Source organism: Panthera uncia, chromosome B1, assembly GCF_023721935.1.
Source record: "Panthera uncia isolate 11264 chromosome B1, Puncia_PCG_1.0, whole genome shotgun sequence".
NCBI lineage: Eukaryota > Metazoa > Chordata > Mammalia > Carnivora > Felidae > Panthera > Panthera uncia.
This window is the reverse complement of record NC_064811.1, coordinates 4,996,060-5,014,536: the sequence shown is the minus strand read 5'-3', so window position 1 is coordinate 5,014,536 and position 18,477 is coordinate 4,996,060. Positions and strand designations below refer to the sequence as shown.

At 55.4% G+C, this 18,477-nt stretch overlaps 1 protein-coding gene across 1 annotated transcript in view; it reads left to right on the top strand.

The window, feature by feature from the left end:
- Window positions 1-18,477, top strand: part of EVC (EvC ciliary complex subunit 1) — a 75,240-nt gene that overhangs the window by 33,310 nt on the left and 23,453 nt on the right. Inside the window, exons 10-13 of the mRNA XM_049632626.1 lie at window positions 245-461; window positions 2,924-3,072; window positions 5,350-5,448; window positions 13,809-14,021. Of these exons, the coding sequence (XP_049488583.1) occupies window positions 245-461; window positions 2,924-3,072; window positions 5,350-5,448; window positions 13,809-14,021 (678 nt within the window). The remainder of the gene's footprint in view (window positions 1-244; window positions 462-2,923; window positions 3,073-5,349; window positions 5,449-13,808; window positions 14,022-18,477) is intronic.

The following is an 18,477-nucleotide window of genomic DNA, read 5'->3' as shown; positions in this document are numbered from 1 at the left end:
AGCCCTGGAGGAGGGCTCTCTGTGTACTAAGTGCTTTCTGTATACCACCCCGTGTCGGCCTCTCCACACCCCCGTAAGGGGTGATTTTGTCCGCATCCAAGGGGCAGACACGGGAGGCTCAGAAGGACAGCCCAGTGGTCCGGCCTCCGCTCCCAGGGAGGTATGGGCACCAGGGTGGACGCAGCCCGTGGCCATCAGCAGACCTGTGCCACAGGGCACTGACCCAGGGTGTTTCCCTTCCCAGGACGCCCTGGAGAGAACAATAGGGCGGGTGCACATGGCAAAGACGATCGAGTCCCTGAAGCTGCAAATCCAGGAGGAGACCAGATGCCGACTGGCTGCCCTGTCCCGCAGCCTGGAGCTGCTGACCGTCGAGGGGAGGCTGTCCGGGCGACAGAAGGAGGAGCTGCTCGCACAGCAGCACAAGGCCTTCTGGGGAGAGGCGGAGTGCTTCGGCAGGGGTGAGTGAGCGGTGGCCTGGTCCTGGGTGCAGCCCTCCCGCGCCTGGGAGGGGGTGGTGCGGGGTGGCCCGGGCCTGGGAGTGTCAGGAGACGTGGAGCAGCGCCCAGGAGACCAGCACAGCCTGCGATGGCCTTTCTACCCCTGGAACCACATCTCGTAACTTCTCTGAGCCTTGCTTGCCTTCCCCATGAGGTAGAATTCGATACAGGCCGCCCCTGGGGTCGGGGATTGCCCGCTGCGTCTACTCCCCAGTGATCCGGGCTGACGGAGGCCCCAGGGTCCTGCAGGAGAAGCGCCTGGACTATGCAGAGCACAGAGGGGCGTGGAAATGCCCAGAAAGGACACATGCCACTCAGCTGCAGCCTGCAGCCCTACGCAAGGCACAGGGCCCTGCTTAGCAGGGCAGGTGTGGGCGGGCAGTGGTTGAGCATGTGGGGCAGGAGAGGGAACCTGATGTGGCTAAGGTGGGCCCTGGGAGGTGCGCAGGTTAAGGTTCAAGGCGCTGAGGGCATCGGAGACCCAGTCCAGGTCACATCAGTAGAAAAAAGGAAGCCACGTCTTTTACCTGTGGGGCACACGCTGCCCGCACCCGCTTTCCCGGGCCCTTGGCAGAAGAGCTCACGGGCGGCTCTGTGATGGCCTTTGCCTGGGGCCGTGATAGTGGCCGGGCAGAGGCTGGGGCCTCTCTGCCCTCAGGGTGTCTGCTGGGCATGGGGCCCGTGTGCTTAACAGTTTCCCCAGCGGATTCCAACAGCCACACGGGTGTGGACACTGTCGGACCAGGGGGTGTCCAGGTATCTTGGTCACCTCAGGCCACCGTAACAAGATGGCACAGACCAGAGGACTCACACGGCAGACATTCCTTCCCTCCCAGTTGTGGGGACCCTGAGGTCCAAGATCAGAGCTCCAGCCGCTCCTGAGAGACCGTGCCCTGCTCGCAGATGTCCACCTTCTCCCCGGGTCCCCACATGGCAGAGAATGAGCTTTCCTGCACCTGTTCCTCTTCTCATTAAGGCCCTGGCCCTATGGGATTAGGACCCCAGCCTCATGAACTCGTTTCAACTTAAGTGCCTCTGTCTAGGCCCCGTCTCCAAATGCAGTCACGTGGCGGGCAGGGCTTTAGTGTATCAATTTGGGGGGACGCAGTTCCGTCCATAGCATTGGGTTTCATCGCAGCCAGGGACCTGGTCCTCTGTCTGCAGTGGTTCATGTCCCCTCCACCAAGCCTGCCCGCTGCCCTGGGGAGAGGGGGCCAGAGGGCAGGCACTCAGTGCTGGGACCTCAGGACTCCAACCAGGCCGTTCCACGAGGTCTTTGTGTCACTCGGTGTCATGGCTTCTGTGACCACGTGGAAGCCTGCCATTGGCTGGCTGGAGCTCTGGACTGTGTAGAATGAGCACATCTGGCCTTGGGGGTCATCACACACAATGGCCTGGGCTTTACCAGCGGAAAGAGGCCCCAGCAGCAGAGAGTGGCAGGGACAGGACACACAGCCCCCAGTGATCAGGCTCTGTTGAACTTGGACAAGACAGGGGAGGCAAAGAGATAGTCAGGGGGAGATTCTCAGACAAAACCCAAGGAAGTGTGCTTGTGTCTCAAGTGTGGAAGGTGTGTGTGTGTGTGTGTGTGTGTGTGTGTGTGTATGAAATGCTGAAGCAAACATCTCCAAGGACTGCAGACCCCTGGTAGCCTGGCCCCCATGGACTTTTCCAGCCTCAACACTCAACATCGCCCCCATTTGGGGAGAAGGATCTGGCTGCCTTCTCTGTCTCCTCTCCCGGGATCCTTCTCTGGCGTCCCACACTGCCTGTCACGCCTCATCCTTCCCACCCCACCACCCCGTCCCTCATCCACATGGCACTGATTCTCCCTAACCCTTGTCTCAACCTCTCAGGACCAGGAGCAGACTGGGAGCAGGGCTGGGTCCTGCTCCTGGGACGGCCCCAGCGCCCGGAGCTGTGCCACACTGCCGGGCTGAGTGACCGGGGGCGGGGTGGAGGGTGGTTTTAGACCCCGGCCTCTCTCCCTCCTGTAATCTCCCCCATCAAGCAGAGGCCCTGCCCTTGGGCTCATCCTCCTGGTTTATGACTCAACTACAGTCTGAGATGTCACTGTCTCCCAGCAGACCCCGTCTCTTCTATCCTGCCCTACCACCTGTCCCTCCCTGCGTCACCCCCACCTCCCTCATTTTGCCCCAGGAAAATGCCTCTTCTTCGTCAGGTTGGCCGGCTGCCCTGCATAACAGCTAAGTGAAGCCTCGTGTGGTGTCCTGAGCACTGGGCCCGAGGGGAAGTGGGGGTCCCTCAAATAATGTGGGACCAGGAGCTCCTAACATTGGCCTTTTGGAAGCACACGTGCCTGAAAGATCAAACCGTGTGGCTCGTCCTTGGTGCCGGCAGGAGACAGGAAGGTCTTGCCGGGAGAGTCACCTGCCATGTCCCGTGGCTTATTTCCATTTCAGAGTTTGTACAACGAGGCAAAGACCTGATTAAAGCGTCGCTGGTCCACCAGGCAGAGGGGACGGCGAAGCTGAAGCTGGCTCAAGAAGAGGAGCAGAGGGGCTTCCTGGCCGAGGCACAGCTGACCTCCGACCCGGCCGAGTTCCTCCAGGTAAACCTGCTCCTGACTCCCCACCATGTCCATGGGCATGGCCGTCCCGGGAACGGCCACGCAGGTTGAGTGCTGGGGCTTGGTCCTCATGACCAAGCCAGGAAAGCCAGACGCTTTGACATCTGCCAGGCACGAGGTCAGCTTCTCGCCTTCACGTGTCAGCCCAGTAACCTTAGCACGTCCAGGGGCCCTGGGGACCGTGCCTGTGAGGCTGAGTCAGCAGGACCAGGGAGGTGGCCACGCTAGAAAATGCCCTTGTCCTGACGAGGAAGGGGACGAGGAGACTCGCCGACAAGAGACAAGAGGTCACTGTCCTTGAGGGCAAGGAAGTGAGCTGTCCCTGGCATAGGCTGAAACAACCCCGGCTCAGGTTCTCAGAGGGAAGAAGACCCTGCCTTTGCCCCTGTGTTTCCCTGCTAATGGGCAGGGCCGGGGTCTGCTTGTCCTTCCTGCACGGTGGTCAGGCCGTTGGGCACGGGGGCTGCCTGGAAATGGGTTGGAACACCGACTCTGCTGCTAGGGGGCCAAGTGACCTTGGACGCATCGCTCACCCCCCAGCCCTCAGCTTCCTCATCTGCACACTGGGAGTAATGGCACCTACGTCGTGGGTTGTCAGGGTCCAGCGAGACTGCTTGTCTGGTCCCTTCTGCTCTGCATTGGCCTGTGGTGGACCTCATCTCGGTGTTGCCAGGGGGATCGAGGGACGGTGACCCACATGGTCACAGGCACGCACCGCCCCCCCTCCAGGGGCACCTCGAGGGCAGCGGCAGCTCCCCAGTGAGGAGCCGGGAGAGGAGACCCTCGAGAACAGAGGAGAGGCCCTGAGGTCCCTTTAAGGTCCAGCTGCCCCCTTCCTCAAGGAGCCTCCTCCCAGGTCCCTTCCAGGCAGTAAAGCGGGGCAGGAGCTGTTTCTGTCCTAGGGAAAATGTATCAGAACTAAGAGTGAAAGAGGCTGCGGTGCCTGGGTGGCTCAGTCGGTTAAGCGTCCGACTTCGGCTCAGGTCATGATCTCACGGTTCGTGGGTTTGAGCCCCGCGTCGGGCTCTGTGCCGACAGCTCGGAGCCTGGAGCCTGCTTCGGATTCTGTGTCTGCCTCTCTCTCTGACCCTCCCCCGTTCATGCTCTGTCTCAAAAATATATCAACATTAAAAAAATTTTAAAAGAGTGAGAGAGGCTATGATTGTACTGGCCCCTCCGCCAACATCGCATGGCACAGGCTGCCCAGGACCTCAGCCCAGGCCAGGCACACGTTGGTGCTCAGGAGACATGGGTGTGGGAAGAACAGGTTGGACGAGTGTGTAAAAGGATAGATGAATACGCAAGTGAATGAGAAAAAGGATAAATACGTGAATAAAGGAGTGAATGAACGGATGAATGAATGAATGCAACTCTCACCCAGACCCAGTGTCCTTTCTTTTTCTGGTCCCTGCCCCTCCCTCTCAGCCCAGCTCCCGCTCCGCGCCCCCACCAGGGCCAGACGGATTCGTACCGCCTGGTCCCAGCTGCAGCGGCTCCTAGAACCCCAGTAGCGTGGGTTCCCCGTCTTCCAGGGAAACTTCCTTGTCCTTAAAGACTCAGCGTACACGAGGAGTTTTCCCCTGTGGACCCTCCCTGAGAGGAATCTTTCCCTCTGTCGCTATGACCTGCCATGCCTCCCTGATCGTGTCTGGGACCCCCTGATGCACCCCTGTGTCTGCTCCCTGCCCTTCTCTGGGCTCGTCAGGGCGGGGCCCAGCCACGTGGTCAGGGTGGGCCTGGCTGGTCACTGACCACACTGACCTCTCATGGCCTGTCTGGACCGGCCCTGCCAGGCGGTGGGCTCCACTGGGTGGTCTCCCAGAGCCTGGATGGTGGTCCCCAGCAGTTTAGTCACAGAATGCTGTCTGGGTGGCTTGTGGCCAGGCGACCAAATTTGCAAACTGCAGCCACGTGCTATCCCTGTGCCTCTGGTTTCACGTATATACATTTTTTGAAGTTTGTTTATTTATTTGGGGTGGGGCAGGGGAGGGGAAGAGAGAGAGGGAGAGAGAGAGAGAATTCCAAGCAGGCTCCGCGCCGACAACGGAGAGCCCAATGTGGGGCTCGAACTCACGGACCTCGAGATCATGACCTGAGCCGAAGTCAGACGCTTAACTGACTGAGCCCCCCGGGTGCCCCTCCTTGTATATAAATCAGGGATGGACATCCTTCAGATCTGAGAGGCAGGGGTCCTTTTTTCTAGAAAAAAAAAATCAGCATTGTCTCATGGGATTGATTCAGCCCCTGTTTTACTCACAGGCTTTTCACGAAGTCCTGGAGAGACAGAGGTTGACCCAGAGTTACCTGGAGGAACAGGAGGACGTCAGGACCACCGAGGCCATGGCTGTGCTCTGCCAGGTATGTGGCATCACGGAGGGACCTTCAGAGAACCCTCAGGATCTGCGTGTGCGTGGGAATCTCACATCCTCCAGCCCGGGGCCCCAGAGATGCAGCTTTGGGTCCAGCCCCGGCCCTCTGGCTAAGCACACGCCCGCCATGGGTCCCTGCCCACCTCATATACCAGAAAACCTTCTGTTTTCTGCGGAGCTCAGGGCTCTTTCCTCCAAGTGTCCCTAGAGGCAACGGCCTTTGGAAGTGAGTTCACCCAGGATGGAAAGTAGGCTGGCTTTTGTGGGCGTCATCAGGGTAGAGCCGTGATGAGGAGGGAGCGCGAGGCCTGGCTCGGAGTGCCGGCACCCCCCGCTTTCTCACTGGACAACCTCATGCAGTTCCGGAGGAGCGGGGCAGGGGGATCCCCGCTTGCCTGGAGGGCTGGCTTTGGGAGAACAGGCGTGCGCACACGCCCTCCGGAGTGACAGGGGCTCCCTGGGATATGGTGATCACTGAGGCACAGAGCGCCTGCCTCGGGTACACACCCTGAGCTGCTGGAAAGGCAGAAATGCAGACGTGTCGTCGCAAAGGAAGTTGACAAGTGCCATCGTGATGGGTAGCGCGTGAAGGGTCGACGCCAGACCCAAAGTGCCTGGGTCGGCATCCTGGCTCTTCCCCTTCCTCACTGTGTGGCCTCCAGACTTCCCTGGGCCTCTCTGGTTCCCTGTTTCCCCGCCTGAGCTATGGGGACAATGACAGCCCTTCTTCTTGGGAGTGGCGTGAACACCGAATACACGGGGGGCTGGGGGGGGCCCTGAGGCAGCCGCGGGCATCTGGGACACACCCCCTTGGGGCTGGCTCCCCTTGTAACATCCCGCTTTCAGGTACAGGGAGGGGGCATGAGGGATGCCCTGGGGTTCAGGCCAGGTCGAAGACAACTGTCTGTAGGAAGTGATGCCTGAGCCAAGCCTTAAGGGAGGAGACAGGCCCTGTGGACGAGGAGTTGGGGGGACATCCCAGGCCCAGAAAAACGTGTGAAGGCGGGAAGTGCAAACCCTCACCATCGTGGCAGCTATACTGGGTGAATAGGGTCTGTATGAGTCAGTTCAGCTGCCGTAACAAAGTGCCCCAGACAGGGGAGCTTAAACAGAGGATGTATATATCATTGTATATACCGTTCTGGGGGCCAGAAGTCCAAGATCAAGGTGGGGGCGTGGTTGGGTTCTGTTGAGGACCCTCTTCCTGGTTTGCAGATGGCCGCCTTCTCGCTGTGTCCTCACTTGGCCTTTCCTCTGTGCTCATGGCGAGAAAGAGTACTCTGGTGTCTTCCTCGTGTTAGGACATCAGCCCTGTGAGCTGAGGGCATCTCTTATAACCCGACTTAACCTGCGGGATCTCCTTGAGGGCCATCTCCAGGTGCAGTCACATTGGGGTTAGGGCTTCTGTATTTGAATTTGGGGGACACAATCCTATTCATAACGGCATCCCCCCCAAATTTCAAGTTCCCCTGGAATCTCCGAATGTGACCTTGTTTGGAAATAGGGTCTTTGAAGATGTAATTGGTTGAGATGAGACCATAGTGACTGAGAGGGGCCCTGGATCCAATGACTGGCGTCCTCATAAGAAGGGAGAAGGCCACATGAAGATGATGTCAGATCCTGAGCGAGGCAGCCACACGCCTGGAGCACCGGGGGCCACCAGAGCTGGAGGAGGTGGCAAGGACCCTCCGGTAGAGCCTTTGGAGGGAGTGTTGCCCTCCAAGTGCTGCCCGACACCTTGGTCTCTGCCTTCTGCCTTCACAGCCTTGAGAGAATCCATTTCTGTTGTTTAAAGTCACATGGTTTATGGGATTTTGCTATGGCGGCCACAGGAAACTGATACAGAAGCTGATCTTTGTTCCAGGCAAGCTACTGTCTTCAGTGCTTTCTGAGTATTTGATCACTTAATCCAAATGAGAAACCTGTGTGGTGAAAACTGCATTTTCCTTCCTATGCAGATGTGGAGCTGGGAAGGGTTTTCTCGAGAAATGTGCAGGGTGGGATTCAATTAGTCAAAGTCCCAGACCCCCCAGGCAGGAAACGAACAACCTTGTCAGGACTCAGATCCCTGGGCGGGGAGTGAGAAAGCTGAGTCCCAGGCCTACCCTGGATGCTAACAATGCTGTGTGACTTGCGTTGGTTACACAGCCTCCCTGTGCTGGCCCCACCGTCCTGCTCAAGTTCTAGAGTCAACGAGTAGTGAAGACGGGATTTAAAAGAAGTCCTTCTACCTTCGGTGCTGATGTTCTTGCCACGAAGCGTGTTGCTCAGTGTGGGGGCCGTGTAGTAGTGACATCCTGGCTGTGGAGCCAGACGGCCTGGGTTCTAATCCCAGCCAGGCTGTTCGCCAGTTACGTGATCAGGAACAGCTTGTCTGACTTGTGCCTCGGTTTCCTCCATCCCAACGACACTCCGATGCGGCAGAGTTTGAGAACCGCTGTCTTGGAGGGGGTGGGGTGGTCCAGTGAGCTGACACTCGTGGGGCAGCTGCTCTGAATGCCCCGCCCCACGGCCCCCGACCCCCCCTCCGGCAGGCTGACACTCCCTCTCTTGAGCTGGGATTGGAGGCAAAGATCTTTCAACCGAACCCACTTTCCTTCTCCATAAAGCAAGGACGAAACGCCCGCCGGTCGTTGCTGCCGGAGGAACGGGCAGCGCGTACGGAAGTGCCTGGCCAGTCTCCGTGGCCGCCAGGAATTACATTCACTTCAATAAAGGTCTGTGGTGACACCGAAGTGACCACAGCCCCATCCCTCCAGTGGCGTCCTTACGATGTTATGCATTTGGTTTTCCTGCACTTGGGTCTGGTTGCCGGGCCTGTGAGAGCTCGGGCTGAGATTAAAGACCCGCTTTATTCTAGCATCAGGGAGAGGCTGTCCGGTGCGAACCAGGGGTGACACCTGCTGGACTCTGTGCCTCTGAGGCGGTCCTTGGAGGCGCACGGCACAAGAAGGCCCTTGTGACTCCGTGCATGTGCGTAGCTGTGTAAAGGACGTAACCAAAGTCCTGTGCCAGCTTGTCTCCCAGAGTTAGTCCAGCCATGTTTCCTCGGATCCATTGTTTTTAATGCTTATTTATTTATTTTGAGAGAGAGCGAGCGAGAGTGAGTGGGGGAGGGGCAGAGAGAGAGATTGAGAATCCCAAGCAGGCTCCGCGCTCTCAGCACAGAGCCCGACGCGGGGCTCAGTCTCCGGAACTGTGACATCATGACCTGAGCCGAAATCAAGAGTCAGACGGTTAACTGACTGAGCCACCCGGGTGCCCCCTCAGACTCTTTTTATCAGCTCATTTTGAACCCTTTGGTTCCAGATAACTTTGGTTTCTTTTATGTTCCTTCATTGTGGAAATCGTTGCCTTTGGTTATTGGGAATTGCTTTCCTGGTATTTCCGGAAGGAGAGGTTGAAGCCCTCAGGTGGAGTAGAGAGAAGCTGAATGAGCCGGTTAAATGCTGGCAGAGCCATTCCTCGCTGGGTGACCTCGGGCAAGAGCCTTAACCTCTCTGAGCTCACCTCCTCGTCTGCAGAACGGAGACGGAGAACATTATCGACCATTATGGCAGCAGGAGAGCAGGGCTGGGGCCTAGGGCCCAGCACACAGTAGGTGCTCAGTAAATACCTCCCTGGCTACCCGACTGCTGAGCACACTGAACAGGGGATCTCAGGCCCCAGGCTGAGGAGCACAGCTCTTGCTGCAGAGTGTGAATCTGGCTTCCTTGCTGACTCGGGGAGTTTGTTCATTCCTTTTCGTTCAGTATTACTGAGCCCTGTTTTGTGCAACCTAGTCAGCTGCAAACCAAATAAATAAAGTGCTCATCTTTGCAAAGCTCCGGGGCCAGCGACAAGCTCGGGGATCCAGCAGCAGCACGGGGGCCAATGCGGCCGCCGCGGGAGGGCAGGGGAGTGCGACGTGGGCCGAGGTCGGACAGCCTCCACCCAAGGGCCCTGCAATCCATCTGAAGACATCTGCACTGACATCGGAACAGCACGGGAAGCCACTGGCGTGTTTTGAGTAGGGAAGTGACTTGGCTCATGTTTTGCGAGGATCCCTCTGGCTTCTGTGCAGGGAAGGCACTGTTGGGGGGCAGAGGTGGAGGCAGGGACCTGGGGACGCATTGCGGCGGTCCGGGGAGGAGACCATGGGGGCCTGCACTGGCATGGTGCGGGTGGGGGCGGCGAGAAGTCTGGGTCGGGCTCTGTTTTGATGGTCAGCATCTCATCTCCTTTGTTACGACGGGAATAATAAGCTTTCTCCACAGGACTAGCTATTCAGAGGCTTAAACAAGCTCGCACATTCGTCAGGCCCGTGGTGAGCATTCAAAACATATTATAGCGACCGCGGTCGTCATTACTGCCTGCCCGGGAGGCTGTGTGAGCACAGAACATATGCAGGACATGATGCGCCTTGCGGTCTGGCTGGCTCTTCCGCAGACCCAGGCACCGGGAGTCGTCATCTCCCCTCTCTGGGCAGGACGTCGATCATGATGTCACGGGCACGGAGGCTGTGCGATAAATTCGATGACCACCTGAGGGTTCTCAGGCTGCGGAGAAAAGCGCATGTTTCTAAATTCTCACCATCGCTCGGCCTTTAAACAAATGGCACATTCTCGGTGAGACTGAGACAGTGGCTGCTGAAGAACATGTCTCGGTGCTTCGTGGAGAGACGGCTGGAACGAGCCCAGAGTCGTCCGGGTAGTGATGGGCACACGGCTGGGCTGCCACCGTCCCCTTCCAGGGTGCCGCATCGACCTACTTGTTGATTTGGATCTCACTCCGGACTGTCCCACCCGTGCTGGGTCTGCTGAGGAGTGCGGTGGGACGGCAGCCTGCCCAGCCTGAGCCCTCTCTCAGCTTCCGAGTCTCCCCCCAAGAGTCAGGGCTGAAGAAAATAAAAGCAAAAATGAAACTGTCCTCAAAGAAGGCAGCAGTGATCATTCTAGGCGCCCAGGGAGCGTTTGGGAGGAATCCCCAGACACCCTCAAGCCTGACACCAAATGCAAGTTTGGGGGTCCCCAAGTCCTCGAGAAGGACTCCACGGAAAGCTGTTCTGCCCACGGTTACGGTTTATTCCGGCACAAGCATGCAGAGCACAGTCAGCGCGTGGGGCAGAATCCAGGGCTCCCATCCCGATCCCTTCAGGTGTCCTTTCCCACCAAGCGTGGACGGCACTGACCCTCGCGGCATCACGCACTACATGTGGCTGGCCACGGAAGCCCGCCTGAGCCGTGGTCCGCAGTTTACCGGGGCTCACGCGGACCTGCCTGACCTTGAGCCCCAGCCCCGCCGGAGGATGTGCTGATGCCACATGGCCAGCTCTTTGCTTCGAGGCTCAGGAGTGGCTTTTAATTTCGTGCTATAGCGAGCATCAGTGCTTTAAAGTCCGTGTCCTATAAGTACGCCCCCGGGGGTACCTGAGGGCTTGTTTTTGACGTCTGTTGTCTGGGGGGTCTTTGGTGATGTTGTCTTATCTCCTTGTGTGCCTCTTCGTTTTTTTATTATATGCCTTATTCCAAATGTGTACATTTATTTGTGAAAGTATTTTCAGGCATACAGTCATGTCCTCCAAAGAGGATTTGCCTTTGCTTCTGCCAGATGACTGGGCCTCTGGGGTTCAAGGTGACCTTAATTTGAGGTCAGGGCCTGAAATGTCCTGGGCCACCCCCATGAACTGACTCTGGGCTGCAGCTGTTTAAACCAGTCAGAGCCTGTTGCCTTCCATTGCATTCATGGTGGAGCTTTTTGGGTTCTGACGCTAAGCATGGAATGACTTACCAGGACCCACCCCTGGGGAGCCATGAGCTCCCTTTTGAGCTGGTGGCCATCAGAAGTCCTGTCAGGTGCTCAGCTGTCTCCCCTGGATGGACCCGCTCCCCATGGCTAAGCACAGCCCCAGAGCTGGGCACGCTTCTCTGACTGTGCCTTCTTCACGACCTCTGCTCATGTTCTCCTCGCTGTCTTGTTGGCTCTTGGGACTTTCATGATCATTTAATAAGCCTTTTGTCCAGCTTTGTTTTTCATTCATTCTCAGAGGGAGGATTGGTCCAAATGAGCTGTTTGTCCATTATCGGTAGGCTCTCTAAACCTTCGAAAGGCTGTGGGTCACTTATGTCCCCGTCGTGATCACTGTATTCTGAACAAACTCCAGCTTGGCTATGAGCTCCTTAAAGCAGGACGTTCGTTGGGTTTAATTAACACCGACTTCAATTCAATTTAATTTTTATTCATTGAACACACCAGGTATGACCTAGGTACACCATTCCAGGTGCTGAGAATATGTTTATTTTTCTTTTAAAAAAAGAGTGTGCTCTCCTTGTAGCATACTGGTTATGAGTACGAGTCCGACCGTCCAGTGGCCAGGACCCACTCTCTACAAAGCATGTCCGGTTACTTTCCTGATCAGTGCCTTAGTTTCCTCATCTGAAATAATGGTAGTTATAATAGAACATCATCATTGCACTGTTACAAGGATTGAAAGAGATTATACAAGAAGACTGTTCATGGCATCCCCTGGTATATGGTAGGAATTCATAATTATTACCAGTTAATAGTGTTTTACCTGCTGCGTGCCAGGCGCTATGTCAGGCCCTACAGATGCTTAGGTAGTAAGACAAGACTGTTAAGAAACTTCCTGGTCTCGTCCTTGAGAAGGACAATGACACAGCCAGTGACCACAAAGGGAGGCAGGTGCCAGAGGGGCAGCAAAGGAAGGGTTCCTCTTTGGTGCCCCCCAAACCATGCTCAGGTTTGATCATTTGGTGGAGGGACTTGTAGGACTCAGCACAGAACCCACTTATGCTAAATTTCAGTGAAGACATTCAAAGCAGAATCGGCGAAGGGAACAGGTGCACGGGGCGAGCCAAGTCCAGAAGGAACCGAGAGCAGGCTTCCAGAATCCTCTCCCAGCGGAGCTGTGCATAATTCCACCCCTGCAGCGTGATAACCTGTGTGGACTGGTGTCACCAGGGAAGCTCTCCTGAGCTTAGGAGTCCAAGGATTTTGAGGGGGGGGGGGTCAGTCACATGGGTGCTGTTTACCTGGTCTGCACCGAGGTTCCAGAACCCCAGAAGGAAGGAGGTGTTCAGCCTAAATCACACTGAGTCCAATCAAGCCCTGCAGTCAGGAAGGCCTTCCCCGAAGAGGAGACCGCAACTTGAGTTTTGGGACGTGTGTGGGGAGTTCCCAGACAGAGATTGCAGAATGGGCATTGGACATCACGTCTGTGCGTGATACATTCAGGTACTGAACCCAGGTGTTTGGTCCAGGAGGACGCAAGATGTTGGTGCGATCTGGGTATCATGTGGCCCCCACTTTCAGAGAACTGTGGTTTGGGGGAGGGGTGACAAATAAATTGTAGTTTCAGTGCCCTGGGCAGCTGACCAAAGAGCTGTGGGAAGCCAGGGTCAGAGACAGCCACGTTAGTCTGAGCCACCCAGGGAATGCTTCACAGAGAAGGGCTTGTTTTGCAGGGGTTTTGCAGGATGAAGAGGAGTCCACTCCAGGAATGAAAGTGTCTGGATTTGGGACAAGGGGAGTGGCTTGAAAAAGCCTCTGTGTCGTGAAACATGCCACAAGATGCCATTTATGTGGATAACTCACACGAAAGCCACATTTATGAACATAATATGGAGTGAGGGTGTAGAAATCCAAGCTGGAAAGAGAGATGTTGAGGTCATGGGGATGGATGTCTCTGAGGATGCTGGGAGGGAGGGGGAAAAGAACGACAGGAGGAACATAACGGATTCCAATTTCACCTGTAAACTTTAGTATTTTTAATCTACAAAAAAAAAAAGATCTGAGTGGTGGAATCACAGGTGTTTAATATATTATCATACATGTGTTTTTTGGTTTGCCTCAATTTAAAGAAATACATTTTCAGGAAAAGACTGGAGTGGGCGAGGTGGGCTGAAGGGAACATAAGGGTGGAAAGTGGGGCAGGACCTCCCGGCAGCCCTGCTAGGTGACCCTGAAAGCGACCGGAAGAGAGGGGTTCCAGGTTATTTGAGCTGGAATTATAATAAGATCTGTGGCTTATGCAAATAACCGGCCTAAGTGTGGGGGGTGGAGGGAGGCTGAGAGGCCAGGGGTGGTAAAAATAATCTGGAGGGAGGTTCAGAGGGGTCACCAGAGAGTCAGGGCCTGTGGGGCAGAGGGCAGGACTGGGTCGGGGTGAACGGGCTGGAAGGCAGCAGGTGTTTCCTGTGTGTGTGTGTGTGTGTGTGTGTGTGTGTGTGTGTGTGTCTGTGGCTTGAGAGCTCCCTCCCCTGGGTTTGCTCTCTGTCTTGTGGGAAGCCCACGGCCCTGCCCAGAGTGAGACCACGACTTGTAACTCCATCATGTGGCTCTCGGCTTCAGGAGCTGTACCGCAGCACCATGGAAACGTTCCAGAAGTTTGTGGACGTCCTGTTCCTTCAGACGCTCCCAGGAATGACTGGCCTGTCCCAGGCAGACTGTGAGAACTTGAGGCAGGAGGTCCAGGAGAACACAGCCTGGCAGCTGGGGAAGTCCGATCGCTTCCGGAAACAGCAGTGGGAACTTTTCCAAGATCTCCTGGAGCAAGACAAGCAGGTGGGTATTTTGTAAAACCAGGTCTGGGATCCGCATGCTTTACACTTAGGAAGAATAATGAGAGATTTCGTCCATGGAGTATCCCCTAGTGCCCGTGTTGGGCACGGTACCGAGATTGTGCTTGCCAGCCCCGGGCCACCAGGGTGGGCCGGGGAGGAGAGCAGAGGCTGAGAAGTCACTAGATAATGTCTCCGGCTGACCCATCAGGAAAGGGCAGCAATGCCTGTTCTCTAGAATGACGGGAGGCCGAAAGGTGGCTTATAAGGGAGTGGACTTGGTCATGGGGGGGAGGCTGCTATACACATAGAATTCTCACTTTTCAGTGCGAGTCTGTTTCAATATTAAAACCACGTATAAATGTGGTAGATAGAATAATGGCCCTCGAAGACGTCCACATCCTAATCCCAGAACCAGTGAACGCGTCACTTAACACAGCAGAAGGGACCTTGCCGAAGTGATTCTATTAAGGGTGTTGAAATGGGGAGATTCTCCAGGTGGAGTCACCAGGTGGCCCCAGTGTAATCACAGGGTCCTTGTAAGAGGGAAGGAGGAGGGTCAGAGATGGAGAATGAAAAGTAGTGACCTGAGCAGAGGTCGGCATGATGTGGCCACGCACCCAGCGATGCAGTCGCCTCTGGAGGCTGGAAAAGGCTGGGTGCGGATCCCCCCCACCCAACCCCGGAGCCTCCAGAACTGTAAGGTCATGATTTTGTGTTGTTTTAAACCACAGAATTTGTGGGAATGTGTGACAGCCGCAATAGGAAGCGAATAGACATTAATTTTATTAAAGAACAACTAAAATGTGTCCAACAAAGGGGGAATTTCTAAGTGTGACAGACACCTGCGTGTCCTTTCTCTCCCTGGCCTTCCTGCACGCTAGAGGCTCTAAAACTAATGTGTTCGATATCCGGGTATCTAGCAGTGGCCGATAGTCTTGGCCTCAAAGTGTGGTCCCTGCAAAGAGCTTCCCTTTCCCAATACCTAATACAAAAGCCAAGTGTTGCTTGGAGAAATCGCCTTCTTCAGGACTCCCCGTTCTTCCTGCCCAGAGCGTGTGCAGCAGGCCTGGGGTGGCCCAGCCTTCCTTTGACTCAGAGGCAGGAGAATGGAGGCTGCTCAGGATGGGAGGGACAGAGAGTGTGCGTCACTGTCCCAGCCTCGGACTGCCCCCCACCCCGTGCTCGTTATAAGAAACAACCCCCCCCCCCCACCGTCTCTTCACGATGGGTCTCCCAAGTCCAAGTACACCCATCATTACCAAAGAGCACTGGGCTGATGAAAGGAACACAGGTTTTCCAGAGCAGCTGACTGGAGCTGTCCAAAGTACCAAGTAAGTAAGAGGAAGCATCATGCAAACACACGGCCACTCAGAGCCGCAGGGCAGCACAAGACCTAGTTTCCTGTTGGACTTCCTTCTGGTTTATCTCAGTCCTCTGTCAGCTGCATCATGCTTTCCTTTCATTGGTTACTGTGTCCTGCCTTTGGCTCTAAGCTCCTGAAGGACAGCACCGCTGCTTTTCGCTTTTACACTCCCTTATGGAAAGCCCAGGGGCTGGGACACAGCAAGGGCTCAGGAAAAGTTTGCTGCATTACCAACAACAACAGTGCGGCCTTGGAAATTATCACAGGCTCACCTTAGGGATGTACGTGAAGCTGAGTCGGTGGATTCATAGCAATTCTGGGCCCAGGCCGCTTCATTTACAGTCTCTGGGGAGGGACGGGGACAAGATCGCCAGGTGAGTCTAACGTGCCCCTGATGAAGGCTCCCTAAATGCAGGCGGGCTCCTAACCTTGGAAGCTGGATGCCTGGGTTTGAGTCAGCGCAACCCGTTAATGGGCTGGGTGACCTTGGCCGGTTAGCTGACTCCTCACGGCTCTGGGATTTTGCACAACTTGCTAAATGTCTCAGAATCTCTGCTTCGGTGTGAAAAATTGGGATCAAATACCCAATAGGGCTGCTGTGAGATAATGCAAGATAAGACCTTTCACACAGCGTCTGTTTCACTACTTAATGATATTGACATCGAAAAAAGATCTAGAATTTCATTTCCGATAAATTATTACACCCACATCCACGATGCATCGGAAACCCTCTGGTTATGAGTCTTAAGTTATTTGAAGCAAATTGTAGACAACGCATAGCATCTGGTTATTAATTCCTATTTATTTGCTCTGTGAGTATTCGCATGCATGTGAATTTTCCTTGGCTTGTGTAGCAGTGTTTCAGGAGTTTTGCATGCAAGAAGCAAGCAGGATAGTTACTGACCTCATCAGCTGATTGGATAAGTATGACCCAAGACCGTTTTCTCCATGTGTATATGTCACAGTTAATTGACTGATTGGTCGTTTAATTGCAGTCAATTTCCACAAGATACTTAGAGGTCCGTGTGCACTTTCGCTTGCTATATTTCCTCCTTGACGATCAAAGTGACAGATGAGCTTTCTGTGACTCGGGTGAATATTTAGTGGTAAGAAGAAAAGCACCAACAAACTATTCGTGGAAAATGAAACGCACACCCAGGCTGTGAAATTGTCTTCTACCCAAAGGGCCTTGGTGATTTCGTGTCTTAGGACTCCAGGAAGTTGTTAAATAGTATGGAATCTGTTGATTACCCAATTGGAACAGGTTGTAGCATAGTGGTTCTCAGAAAGTAATGTGTTCTAATGTCGGTTTCTGGGCTTCTCCCCAGTCCGCTGGGTTAGGTTCCCCCACAGAGGAACCCCCATCCTAATTCCCAACAGCTGTGATCATGTGACTTCACATGGCAAGAGGGACTTGGCAAAAATGATTAAGTTTTGGATCTTGAGATAGGGCAATTCTGGACTATCCAGGGTCCTTACAAGGGAGTGGCGGGGGGGTGGTGCAGGAGAGTCAGAGTGATGTGGTTGGTTAGAGAAAGTCTCAGCAGCCATCGCCGGATTGAGGATTGAAGAAGCAGCTACTTGCCAAGCAATGCAGGTGGCCTCCAGCAGCTGGAAAGGGCAGGGAAATGGATGTTGCCCTGGAGCTTCCAGAAGGTGTGGAAGCCTGCTGACACCTTGATTTTAGCCCCTTGAGCCCCATTTTGGACTTCTGGCCTCCAGAAGTATAAGATCATGAGTTTGTGTTGTTTCAAGCTACGAAGTTTGCAGCGCAAACAGCAGAAGTAGGAGAATAATAGGCCACCACGGAGTTCGCACCTTTGACAAGGAACGTGGCAGTCGGCGTGCCCCGTAGCACTTACCGCTGTCAGGGACACCGCGTTGCAGTCGGTCCAGCAGGCTTTGAGTCCTGGTGCCACCTCCCACTCTGCCCGCACCCTCTCCACCCCACCCCTGGCGGGTTTCCATCACCTGGCCACCACACCTGCCCCCGCCTGTGCTGAGCTCCCGGCCTCTCCTGCCGCACTCAGCCACGGCACCTGGGCTCCGTCCGCGCTGTCTCCCGCTTTCCATATCGAGAGCTCCTGTTCTCTGGAGTTGGGCTCTCCCCTCCTCCTTGAAACCGCTGCTTGGCTCTCTCGCTTCTGCCGCCTCAGTGGTGGAGTCCGGACACGGAGTCCCCTGCCTGGGGTCTCACGGCTGCAATCAAGGCTGTGGCTGGAGTCTCCTCCAGGGGCTCGGCTGGGAGGGGATCGCATCCAAGCTCACTTACACAGTCCTCGGCAGGATTCTGTTCCTCGTGGTGGTGGGGCTGAGGTCGGCAACTCGCTCATTTATGTCTCCAGCTCGCAATGTGTCCCGGCCCAGCTCTCTGCCTGAGATCTCTGTGCGTGTGATTCGTAGGCATGTGCAATGTCGCATGCCCGAAACAGAACTGCCCCCCGTCTTCCTGCGAACCCTCTCCATCCACACTCTTCTCTGTCCTTCCTCTATCCTTCCAGTCAACCGGACCAAGACCCTTGGGGTTGCCTCGACTCACCCTTCTTTTTTTTTTTTTTTTTTTAATTTTTTTTAACGTTTATTTATTTTTGACACAGAGAGAGACAGAGCATGAACGGGGGAGGGGCAGAGAGAGAGGGAGACACAGAATCGGAAGCAGGCTCCAGGCTCCGAGCCGTCAGCCCAGAGCCCGACGCGGGGCTCGAACCCACGGACCGCGAGATCGTGACCTGAGCCGAAGGCGGACGCTCAACCGACTGCGCCACCCAGGCGCCCCACGACTCACCCTTCTTTAGCACAACCCACATCCAACTGACTCTGCCTTCTGTCTAGTCCAGAGTGGAGCCACTTTCGCCACCCCTGCTCTGGTGCCCGGTCGTAGCCACCACACCTCTTGTCGGATCACCAAGACGGCCGGCCCCCTGGTCCCCCTGAAACCGCCTTCCCCTGCTGTGATCTAGTCTCAACCCCCGGCCAGAGTGATACTTTAAAAACATACCACATGACACTAATTTTTAAGATGCACATTTTAAACGTGCTTTCCCAGCCTGGAAGTTGGGATGCATCGTAATTTAATTGGCAGCGATTTTTTCCC